We start from the raw sequence: 12,441 nt of genomic DNA on the forward strand, positions 1-12,441 counted from the left end.
CATACACATGAAATCATATTAGAATTCTTCTCCAGTGATTTGACGTAACAGCCAATAAGGTGCTAAGCTGAGCGAGACATTTTGCAATGCGATGTGGTCATTTAGAAAAAGGAAGCTAAACACATACAATTCAGGTAAGAGGCCGTCAGCATAGATTTGGAGCCTTCACTCTGAGTGGTTGACGTGTTGAACAGGGAGTACCTCAATGGTCACTGTAAGGTAAATATTATAGCTGCATGTCTGATGTTTGTAACAAACCAATCTGCGTCAAAATCGCTAAAGAATTCATTGAGTTATAATAAACTTATTCGAGCCAAACACACGACTTGCTATATACATCTATGGTCTCCAAAGCTTGCTAAATTACCAAGTAGCCTACAGGCTAACCCATCCAGCATTCAGGATATTTGCCACGAGGACGACCATTTTATAAACCAAAGCGTGCAATAACCGACCCCGATTCTACCGTTGGCCACATTGGAAAGCAATATTCTAATAAAGGTAAGACATTTGAAACTTAAAAGAACAACTATTCCGTAGTTAGAACAATGCAGCAGCAATTTGATGATTGTAATGAGTTTTGTCCTTTGGATTGTTAAAAGCTGTTGTTCTTATATTCAGTTCCATCCAAATGTTTTTGTGAGTTGTAATATTGCACAAGTGACAGAATGTTGGATGGGTTTACAAGACATGTTTACAAAAGCTACTAGCTACTTAATTATGGCATTTAAGCACAAACTACGAATGTTAAGTTAATGTTAAAAATGATTTAGAATCAGTAGAAATTATTGTTGTCTGAACATTTTGTACAGGAATTATTTTTGGTTAAATGAAATCTTTAAATAAATGTTTGTTGGGTTTATTAGATTAAAATCGATTAAAATCGTAATCGTCTTGAATAACTGAAAAAAAAAAAATCGCAATTAAATTTTTGCTCGTATCACCCAGCCCTACACAGCGGCACTAACATTTATGTTATTTACTGAGTTGAGACACCTGAGATGCTCCATAGGTCTCAGTGCTGTAGCTTCTCGCAGACAGGGGGCGACGTTGAGTCAAGCTCTTGGTTGGATAACCAATCATGGGTTTCTTCTGTTCCTGGTAGTTGCTATAATCGTCATCGTAGCGTCCATTTCTCTTGTTGTGTATCATTTGACTCTGGTTGTCTACCATGTTGGCAGAATGGTCCATGGGGGTGGAATAAGCCAGCGCTCGACTATAAAGAGGAGGGTCCCCCTGATGCTACACAAAATAAACCAATACATAAGTTTCAGTTAAAGATATAACATTGCTTATTTTTATTAATCATAAAACGTAAAAAAATTCTCATTTCATACTTGGTGTCTGTACTGAGCTTCCTGCAGGGCCTCCTGCTGGGCTTCGTGGACTCGACGGAACAAAGCAAGTTCGGTAGAGCTTACCAGTGAGTCTGCTCTCCTCAAATACCCTGGCCTAGAACGCTGCGATGGGATTGGTTGCTGTTGCTGACTTGAGGAACCATCCTGATTGATTGGTGATTGGGGAAAAGAGAACATCTCCAGTGGTGGGTAAGCACGATACCGAGGGCTCACCAACTCCTTGGGTAATGTCTTTCCAGGTTGATTGATGTACTCCAATGCTTTTGATGAGTGGTTGACATAATCTGGTGTATTGGGGAAAGGTGGAGGGGCACGCCTGTCCATGGTTACCTGAGTGGTTAGAATTGTTTACAGTGAGTAATTAATTTACATATAAATATTAATAATAGACAATAATGCAATGAAGCTTAAAAAAATAAACAGTTACAATATTGCTTTATACAACCATCTAAATCAGTGCTTCTCAATTATTTTTTGATTAAGCTTACCATCCCCCCGAAAGAAGACATTTCACTCACTCCAATCTTCCACTGCTGTCTATAAAATTGTTGCAAGTACACCCGTGCAGGAAAACTAATACTCCTTGAGCACTCTCTGACAATGAGAGCACCACTGCCACCTACTGTAGTGGATGTGCAATTGCACTTTATTCCAGTATAGCAACAACAACAAAAAGTTCCCTGAGGTCACACGTGCCCTCCCCTGCTATCTCCCCGCGACCCCCCAAGGAGAGCCCGCACCCCTATTTGAGAAGCACTGATCTAAATGCATGTTGCTGACCTGCGGATTATAGTTTTGGTCAAAGTGGTAGGCTTTATGTGGGACTGCAGGTTTTTGGCTGTGCCCCTGCTGGTTATGGTTGCCATGCGCTGCAAATCCAAGTTCCTCATCTAACATAGGTGCAGACTGGGACCGAGCCATGTTGGTCTGCTCCATGGAACCCGGCAGCTCTTGGCGGTCCAAACTACTCTGCTGCTCAATGGACGAGCTGTAACTGTCCATGGGAATACTGTAGATAAAGAACAAGTGTAAACAACAACAAAAAAGTGCTATACCTGTATGACTTATCACAGTGGGTAAGTAATACATAAAAATTGACCTGTATACTTTGTAGCAGCCAATGTCGATCTCGTCAATGCTCTGGGATTTTTTAAACTTTGACCTTGTTTCTTTCATCATCGGAGACAGTCGGTCAGAGTTTTTGCTCATTACCACAGTTACCTTGTTGCTGCCAGTGACAGTGAGCTGGTCCTTTCTGTTTTGCTCCCCCTGATTGTTGTGGTATGACCAGCTACCAGGAAGAGGCACTGATGATTGTTCCCGCCTAGGGGCAAAAAAGAAACCGAGGTAAGAGCTCTGCACACCCAATTGTCAGGTTTACAACAGCAGCACCATCAAAGGTAGTTATTACACACACACAAAATGGCCAGCAGGTGGCAGCAAAGTATAAGAGATTAGCCAGGGCCATGTTGCAACAAGCTCTTTTTCCTCAGTGTTTTCAACAGGTTTGTGAATAATGATGAAACTTAGCTATACTCTAATGCGTTGCTGCAAAAAGGTAACAGATACAAATATACTTTTTTCCTGATGAAAGAAAATACTCTAATATTTATTTTGTTAGGTTCCATGTTTTTATAGCAATAGAACGCAATATTCTGTGGGCCTTGCAAAATTAGTCAAAATCCAGTAAAACAGCTGGGAACGAAGGGGGTTGCTTCGGTGAAAAGGGCTGGGAGTGAATGAGTTAATGAATAGAGAACAGGGTACCTTGAATAACTTCCATATTCTAAAAACTAGCATGAATGCTTAATTAAAGTTTGTGATGGAATATAGATTTATGGAGGGATGGCTTACTACTCTGCTCTTGGATATTCGTCTAGAAAATCTTCAATGTTTTTGAACTCTTTAGTATTAAAGCAAGAAGAGTAAATGTTCTTTGACTAAGTTACAATCTGTAGAGCACTGGTGTGTGAATGCTTGTCTCGAAACATTTTTGCATTTTGCACAGCAACATTAGGTTGAGTTCAACAATGCCCAAAACACATGCAACAGTAAGTGACAGACTACTGAGAAGTAAAATTGATGATCTCCTACTTCAGTTACCTTTGATCTGCCACCTTGCGGTCTGGGTTGGGGCTTGAGATTGGCGTAAGGTCCAATTTGGAGGGAAAAGCTGTCCTGTCTTCTAAGGGACTTGGAGTGCGGGTCCAATTCTGCCAAGGATTCTGGGATGCTAGTGCAGAAGCATGGGGTTCATTGTCTTGTGTGGCGCGTTGGTTACTGTGAAAGGGAAGTGTCTGTGTGTCCAGCTCTAAGGGGACGCCTACAATTCGTTCTTGCCTTAAGAGAGGACGGCGGCCATGTGTTGACTGGCTCCGAGGTTTGGAACCCAGTGCTGGGTTACCCTGGCTTGCATTAGACGATGAAGGGTCTAGGGGAGACTCCTCAGCATCAAATCCAGTGTTGTCATAGTGAGGGGCCTCGGCCCAGTCGAAAGGCTCACTCAATGGACGTCTATCTCCACGTTGCTGCATGGTCCCCGATGGAGGAGTTTCTCTTTGCGACAGCAGGGGCTTGGAGTCTATTGGTTTAGGAAAAGACTGGGCCAACCTAAAACAAGACAAAGCATAACATTGAAACAAACTCTAACAATAATCTATTTTGTTGTTTATGATATAACAAAGGAGCATTCATTTTTTCCTTATTTCTAGTTCCTTTGCTCAGAGTCAATATTATTCCTGGTGCAAAGAATAATACAGAGAAAATCAAAATTAGTGATGAGGCTGGTGAGGACAAGCGGTATGAATGAATGAATGGATGGATGGCAAATGGAGATGGGGCTTGAGCCAGAACACTGTCTGGCAACAAGTGGTTAAACATAAATTCAATTTTACAGTATGTGGCCTGAAAAATGACTCAACAACACATGTTGGTGTACCTGCCATATAGTTTTATTTTATTTATAGAATGTTAATTACAAATTATAAATTATGTGGTTTGTTTAATATATTGCTGTTGAAAGAGAAATTGGAACTTTACAAACATACAAACAATATAGTTTTTCTCAATTGTAGCCAAAGTGATTGTGCCCCATATTCATTTCAGTGATTGTTGCCTCCTTCCATGCAAGGTTATCTCCTGAACATTTAACAGGGGATTCAAATGAAACAGGGATTTGTATGAAACGTTGTCCCATAATATATTGAAAATAGCAGAGGTGGGCATTCCATCAATATTGCGGGAAAAACTGTCCATCCGTTAATGAAGGATGCCCGTTCCGTAAAATCCCAAATTCTGTGGCAATTGTTTTGATATTTTCAGAGGTTGAAGTTGTTTGTTTAGAAATGCGCATGTGAATTTTGGTGACGATTCATAGCATTTTTGTGTCATTAAGTGACATTTAGCTTTTGTACATTTACAGTTCTGTTCCTAAGGTTATATACCCCAAGAGCAGAGATGGGAAATCCAGGTCCAGAAAGTAAAAGCCCTGCCACAGTTTGGCTTTAGCAAGTTCATTACGAGAAGCACCTGTGGCTAAAAACAAACTTTGGCAGGGTTTGTACTTTCTTGACCTGGTTTTCCTATCTCTGCCCACGGGTGTAAACTTTCAAGCACAACTGTAAACATGGCTGTAATTGGGTTTTCGTCTGACAATGTAATCATCAATAACCGGGTCAGTGCCAACAAACCTTCTTAGTCGCCCATTTCGTTAACGAATGATGAATGATGGAAACATTGACGGATTCCCATTTCACTGACGCACTGCAGAGTACATTCACTTATTTCTTGAGACTGCGGCTAAGCCATTATTTTTCTCCTGCAGTAAACAAGTAAATTTACACTTACCAGGTAGGCTATGCTAACTTCCTCGCCCACCATTCTCCAAGCTCGTGTGACTACAGACTGCGATGATAATGTTTTCCTCCTGTTCGGTTTAAATTCCTCATTATTGCTAAGTTTATGCAAGCATTAGTTTAGTGTTCGGTTCATTTTACATTAGGAATTTTGTTAGACAGCTAAGGGTTCCTTCGGTGCGACATTTTACATTAGGCAAGTTATTGAACAGCTATGGGATCTTAAAGGTCTCATATTATTCAACTTTTCAACATACTAAAATAGTTCTCAAATATGTAAAAGACATGCCTGTGACATGCATTTATCAAAACTGACTTTGGATCTAATATTTGTGCTGTCCCTAAATCAGCCCCCCCAAAAAACGCTCTGTTCAAAACAGCCTGTTTTAGGGGTGTGTCACTTTTATGTAAATAGCTGCACCAGGCCACGCCTAGGCCATACCTTTCTCTCTGGAAAGGGGCAGTGATTTCGGTCATGGTAGCCATGTGCTAATGTTGTAAATGGAAACGACTGGCAATGGGAGCAGAAGAAAATAAAAAAACTGACATGTCTTTTACACATTTGATAACTATTTTAATATGTGGAAAAGTGGCATAACGTTTTACGATAAGAAAAAGTAGCATAACCTTACTACAGAAACTATGTTGTAGCGTTAGTTTGTGATTGTTTAGGCAATGGTTGTTTTGCCATAACCGGCAAATCTCCCGTGAACGGCATTTTGCCGTGAATTTCTCTGATTTGCCGTGAATGCTTGTAGACATTTACAAGCGGTGATGAATAACACAAATGTGCACATTTAGGCCACTGTGCGGTCGCAACGTGCAATCCGTCTCGTCGAGACCACTTAGCGGCCGGTTAGCATCACAAAGTCATGTCAACTAGGTGGCAAGTTGCCAGTCACTGCAAATTAACCCCGTGGATTGTATCTTGACAAAACAATACGCAACCACTTCATATTATCCAACCACCGTCTGCTTTATCATATCTGACCTCTTGTAACCAAACAACCTCCACACGACAAATGTAGCTCCCACTTTAGGCACTAAAAATACACCATTAATATGGTAGAAGGTGCACATTTATTAGAAAGGATAGGAAGGAAGGCTAAATCAAAAATGTTAAACTTACATCTTTCCCGTTTCCAGTCGTGTCACATTGTTGGGATCGATCCATTATGTTTAGACGTGTTGCAAATCCAGCTCTGAACAGGCTTTCACTAACAAAACAGTCTTTTGAGAAATTATGTCGGTACACGTCCTTCAAAAATAAAATTAATCCACCGTCTTCTCAAAGACTTGGGACAAAGGAAGCAACCACTTTTTCCTGATCATGTTTCCCCTCTGCACGGAGCATTTGCGACCAGAAAAAGAAAAAAAGAAAGGAGCAGCCAGCTTCTCGAATTTCAGTGGGCATGACAAAACTTTACCAGAGGTGGTGCCACTAACCTGAGGGGGTTTGGTCGAGTGCACTTCCGTGTCTTTTTGACGTCACTAAGTCACGGAAGTTTAATCTGCCCGTTTGAGATAGGAGGAGAAAGCTAAAGAAGTCGCGGACAGACTTTTTTCATACCTGGTTGGATTGTAGACAGGCCGGGATTGCAAATTATGACCACAACTATGACTTCACTAGAAAGACATTCTGGATACTAATTGGATATGTAAATCATTGACAAGTAAACCTAATAAAAGTCAACATCAAAAAAGGGTCAAATGAGTCTAAAATTAAGACACAGTCAAAGCAAATTAAAACACTGGTTTCATTTCGCGAAGTGTATGTTGAATCTTCCGCACTTAATTGTGGCGCCACTACAAGCTTTATGTTTAGTGGTAATGACATCAAAACACTTACAGTATACTGATGTTTGTACCGGTCAACTTTAAGGCGGGGGAGGAAAGAGATGAGAGAGAAACAGAGCGAATCGTGACCACACTGCAGCATCCTAATGAGCTTCTCTGACCTTGACAGAGCAAGGAGAGGAATGGGAAAGACAGAGAGACATGCAGGTTTGGAGAGATGTTAGAGAGAATGGGTAAAGCAGAGTGATGAGATGGAAGATTTATGAGGGTGATAGTTAAAGGAGATTGAAGTTGAGGAATGAAAAGAGCACAATAGATGGCTGTGATAAAGCGACACATATGGCACTGATCATGAACCATGATTGTATATTTGTGGCTACCTGTTAGTCCAGTGAGTTTGAGGAGCCTGGTCCTTGTTTGGTGGCGGTAGGGCGGGGTTGTGTTGGTGTGCGTGAGAGTGAGGGTGTGAGTGAGTGTTGACAGGTGGGTTGGAGGAGCCAGAGGAGCCGACCGAGGGAGAATAATCAGAGTAGGTGGCCGAAGAGCCGCTGTGGTTCAGACAGTGGAGCTTATCCACCTCCTCGTCTGTAGATTCTGGAGAGAGAGACAGACACACAAGAAATTACCTTGTGCTTAGTTCTATCAGTGTTCTAATGCCTGCTTTTATTTTGTAGTAAATAGTTTCAGAACTTGAATTTCCTGTCCTTGTGTCTCCTGTTATGGTGACTGTCTCCACTTGTGTCCCACGTGTATAAATGTATCGCATCGCATCGCATCGCATCGTATCGTATCGTATAGTATAGTATAGCATCGCATCGCATCGCATCGCATTGCATCGTATCGTATCGTATCGTATTGTATTGACCATTTGCACTGCCCTATGACGGACAGCGGAAGGAAATGATTGTTGAATGGAAGTGGACGTGACCCGGAGCAACTTAGTGACTTAGCGACTGCTATTTTACAAATTAAAAGTTATTATTGCCTATAGAGCCATGGAATCTACTACTTCAACCAAAGTTCGCCTGTCAGTCGAAGTTGCACATTTAGTTGGGACTTATAGAGCGCGATATTTACTTAAATCGGAGAGATCGCTGGTTTGAAAACAGCCCCTTACCTTCTGTTGCTTGCTGTTTTTACCAAGTTAATCAAATTGCCGACTTAGCCGGAGTTCACAGCGCACGACCTATATCAGTATGTAGTCAATGCCGTCTCTACTCCTTACACCGGGGCTGATTCAAAAGCTTGTCGCTGGCTGAGTCTCTGGGACGAGATGCTACGCTTACACCGGGGGACTATATACCTCGTAATGCAAAGGTAAAACTTGTTTATCATGCTGACTTATTTTTACATAGTCCGTTCTATATTGAAACACTGTGATGATATTATGTTACTAAGTTTACTAGCATGGAACAAATGATCGTATCGTAGTGGCAAGCTATGCAGTCATTTCCTGAATATGACTCCGGCTCCAGAGTGAAAAACTCCAAGCACAAAGATGAAATCCCCCATCATTAAACAGTCAAATGCACTTAATAGTTTAGAAGAAGGTGCATTTTAAAACTAAGCTGTGTGTTCGTGCAGTTGGAGTGGACGCTAACTATCTGGATCGTTAATGTGATTTGAAACACTCAATTCGACACCTCTGTTACAATCTTTGTTAGAGTGTACGTTTACTAGTAAAATGTATGAACATGTATCTACTAATTACAACATTTATCTACTAACCTCGCAAAAAATGATCGCTGCAAATCCGTGAATACTTTGTGGGCTGCCAGTCCTTTCTGTTGATTGCTGCTATCAATCGACGTCGTTCGTCTTCATTAGTATGTATGTGATAAAAAGCAACATTTGGTTTACTCCTTTGTGTGTCTGTACAACCGACCGCACAGCAAGATATGACCATTTTATGAGATAATCAATTAGATAAAGGACTTTACGTTGTACGAGATTCAATGGTTACAATACAGGCAAGTGGCTCTTTTGCCGTCCAGCGTCCCGTAGTGGGCGTTCCCATGAGGGCTGTGACATCACGTGCAAAAGGTCAATAGTCAGTGTCTATTCCTGTCCTTTGTCAGATCGTTTTGTTTCCTGCCAAGTCCTGAACCTGCCTGTGTGTCAAGAAACTTGACCTTTCTTTCATGTTACCAAAAGTCCACACGTTTTGTTTCTTGTGCTTCTCAAATTAGTTTTTGCTGTTATTTTTGTTGCTACTTTTACTTTTACTTTTACTTTTTGTTTATTGTTGATCCAGCTTGGCAGTGATTTTTTGTGTGTGCCTTGACAAAGACTTATGGGATTCCTGCATTGTAGTATTTTTTTGTTGGTGCTTTAGGGTCCCTGTTGAACACGCAATAAATCTACTGTCATTTTTGCAACTTGTAAATTGTGCATTTGGGTCGTTAAATCCACTAAATGCAAATTCTGAATTTTGACTTATAACTAACACTGCAAAATAGAGCATATTTTTAGCATAAGTGCGCCATACTCCTGCATCTACAGGTGCATGCCATGCAGACCGCACAGCTCTCTCTCTCTGGATTTAAAGGGAATGAGGGGAGCTGCTTCAATTAGCCGGGAGTCGGCTGCATTCCCTCCCACAACGGAGCACAACTGCAAAAGCAAAAGCCCACTTCTACCTGCACGAAGGAAAATACTAAAAGAAAGAAAACTCCACCCAGCCGCATAGTTAGACTGCGCTTAGCACTAGACTTGGTGGGCATGAAAATTGGGCCCCAGGTGTGCAGCTCTGAAATTAATCTGTGTGGCACTATTACTAATTAATGGACATTATTACAAGCCAGCCCCAAGTGCTTCATTATAGCCCAGATTAAATGTGTTTAAGCCTGTATGTCTTTGTGTTTGAGTGTAATACGGCACCTTTCTTATCCTTGCCAAGCAGCACCACCTTTGGTTTGTACATTGGTGGCTCCACAAGAGTAGGCCTCATGTCAGAGATGCGGATATCATTGGGTGAACCTCCCATTGAGTCCTGTTGGAAGTCGATCATTAGTCATGCTGTTATATTAAGACAAATCATCTTTGGACAGTCGATGAGGAGATAAAAAAATAAATGCTTGAAAAGAATGAATATGATAAAAACCTTTTTTTCCCAGAGATCATGTCTTCTATATCTGGGTATTTAAAATTAAACAGTCTATGTCATAACACCAAAAATATGGAACACTTGAAAAAGGACTCTCATCAAACAATAATACAATACACACTTGGATGTTGATGGTGTCATACATAAAAACAGACCAACAGAAGCAATTAAAGGTTGACTTTTTCACACTATAGAGAGGGTTAGGCTCATATCGAGCTCAGACTACACAAATGCAGGCCAATTTTAACCTAACAGATGTGTCACAGAAAAAACGTTCACTGTCATGGCTGACTTTGAGTTGTCTTGAAGCGTCATACCCCGTGTTGTGTAATCGACGACTTGTCGTCAGGTGCCTGAGATGTTTCACGACACGGAAGGTCTGATGTGTCAGTATTGGGGTTTTTTATCCGCATAATGTGACATATCATATGTGGCCACAAGATTTGTTCGTAGACATTGACCAATACTGAGACAGAGTGAAATGTTTGGCTTTGATCAAATTCAACCATTTGAGCAAATATTTGAGACACAAACCTCTGAGCTTTCTGTCAGGTCCTCTTTGTCCTTTCTCTTTGGGATGTCAATGCCAGAGTTATGCATCGATCCCTGATCCATTAGCTGAGTCTGAGAGAAGTCCTGCATCTCTCGGTCTGTTACCTAGTAAGCAAGGATAAAGCCAAACAAGAAATGAATTTATGTTTTTATGATGCAATGTGTGTGTTTTGTACCTCTTTGGGGGGAAGGGGCCATGGCGGTTCGTACGGCTCTTTACTATGGTGTGTAAGTTCCATGTTGGTTCCTGCTGAGGTTGCAGTGCCTGTGCTGAGATGGTGCTGGTGGCCATGGCCAGTGTGAACGTTTTTACCCACAAGGCCTTGCACTGATTTAACCATGTTCTTCAGGTCCTCGGGATAGGGTGTTGGATAGCGTTTTAGGTTTATCTCCACCTGTCGAAAAAGACCAGAACAATATTTAAATTACAACGTGTTAAGTCAACCAAGTGTTTTTCTCTTTATATGCCATTCATATATGTATGCCAATGAAAACTAAACAAGGTTAAAAAACAAACAAAACAAATGAACTACACTATAGTGTTTGAAGTATTCAAGACTGAAAGCCACTGTAATTAATGAGTAATGTAATAATCTAAAATAAATCATGTATTTTCATGACTAATTGGATTTCAAAAAGTTAGAGTACTGTGAAGAAATCACCATGCATACTTCCCAGTGTTTTGCATGGAAAAAAGAATGGATGGATTGATGGTATTGTCAAAATGATACATCAACCTTCAGTAGTTGGTTGGGAATCCCTTTTCCTTAATCACTGCCTGGATGCGCCGTGGCATTGCCTGGGGGTCCTGGAAGCCCAGGCTTTCTTTATGTTTGCTGTCAGCTCTTTGTTTTGGGTTTTGGTGGAACTAATTTTCCTCCTGATAATACTGTATTGTGGCTCTCGTTTTCCTCTTGTAATACAGCACTAACAAGAGGAACATGAGGACCACATGACCCAAAAACAAAGCACTGACAGCAAGCATCAAGAAAGCCTAGGCTTCCAGGACACCCAAGCAATGCTACGGCACATCCTTTTAAAAAAACAAACAAACATGATTACCATTAAAATGAGTCATTCATTTGAATGACTCATTTTTTTAATCCAAAATATGCTTTTATTTTAACATCTGCATTTTGTCCTTGTTACAAACAGTACATTTTTGTAATTTTACAAAAAAAAGTAATCTTTTATTTTTTACATTGATGCATATTTAAAGAAATTTAAATCTATTTGAAATTGGTTTTCACCCTATTCAGGTGGTAAAAATGATGGCTATACAATATTTTTGTACAAATGTTCAAATACTTTTGAATTCTGAAAACTGATGTATTATTTATCAAATGTATGCAATTCAGAAAAAGAGGCTAAATGCAATATGTTTAAAGCCTCATTACATATTCAAAGTTTATTTCAAATTCATTGCGATTGTGGATCAAATAACTCATAAAAACACAGGCTACACACTGTACTGACAGACAGACAGACAGACAGGACAATAAGATAAAGGGCAGACCTTGACCTTCCCGGAGTTATCCTCCTCTTCTTTCTTGTCCTCAAAGTCAAAGGCCACTGTCATCCTCTGCTGTCTCTGCTCCTCCCACAGAGTTGGATTAAAACTGTCACTGTCCGATTGATAATCTGTAAACAGAGCACCAACTATAAGGTCAAACATGACATTGTAAAACTACCAATGAACTTCCAGGAGAATTAAATAGATAGCCTAGCTGTGGCTTGAATACTATATTAAGATATTATTTATGGTGAGAGGGAC

The 12,441-nt window shown here is 40.6% G+C and overlaps 1 protein-coding gene across 34 annotated transcripts in view; it reads right to left on the bottom strand.

The window, feature by feature from the left end:
- The window catches only part of lrrc7 (leucine rich repeat containing 7), a 127,488-nt gene that overhangs the window by 23,215 nt on the left and 91,832 nt on the right, over nucleotides 1–12,441 (bottom strand). For 32 of the 34 annotated variants that reach the window (XR_015096417.1, XR_015096420.1, XR_015096419.1 and 29 more), the window contains 10 exons: nucleotides 12,184–12,308; nucleotides 10,844–11,062; nucleotides 10,650–10,772; nucleotides 9,890–10,001; nucleotides 7,390–7,603; nucleotides 3,462–3,968; nucleotides 2,458–2,682; nucleotides 2,139–2,367; nucleotides 1,338–1,688; nucleotides 997–1,242 (listed from right to left, as the gene is read on the bottom strand). Coding sequence is in view for 25 of the 34 variants with exons in the window: in XM_086088370.1 (XP_085944496.1) it covers nucleotides 997–1,242; nucleotides 1,338–1,688; nucleotides 2,139–2,367; nucleotides 2,458–2,682; nucleotides 3,462–3,968; nucleotides 7,390–7,603; nucleotides 9,890–10,001; nucleotides 10,650–10,772; nucleotides 10,844–11,062; nucleotides 12,184–12,308 (2,351 nt within the window). In the remaining 9 variants the exon portion in view is untranslated. The remainder of the gene's footprint in view (nucleotides 1–996; nucleotides 1,243–1,337; nucleotides 1,689–2,138; nucleotides 2,368–2,457; nucleotides 2,683–3,461; nucleotides 3,969–7,389; nucleotides 7,604–9,889; nucleotides 10,002–10,649; nucleotides 10,773–10,843; nucleotides 11,063–12,183; nucleotides 12,309–12,441) is intronic. The other 2 variants (XM_086088369.1, XM_086088367.1) reach the window with 1 other exon arrangement.

Source organism: Leptonotus elevatus, chromosome 11, assembly GCF_054856555.1.
Source record: "Leptonotus elevatus isolate MCC_2025b chromosome 11, RoL_Lele_1.0, whole genome shotgun sequence".
Lineage (NCBI taxonomy): Eukaryota > Metazoa > Chordata > Actinopteri > Syngnathiformes > Syngnathidae > Leptonotus > Leptonotus elevatus.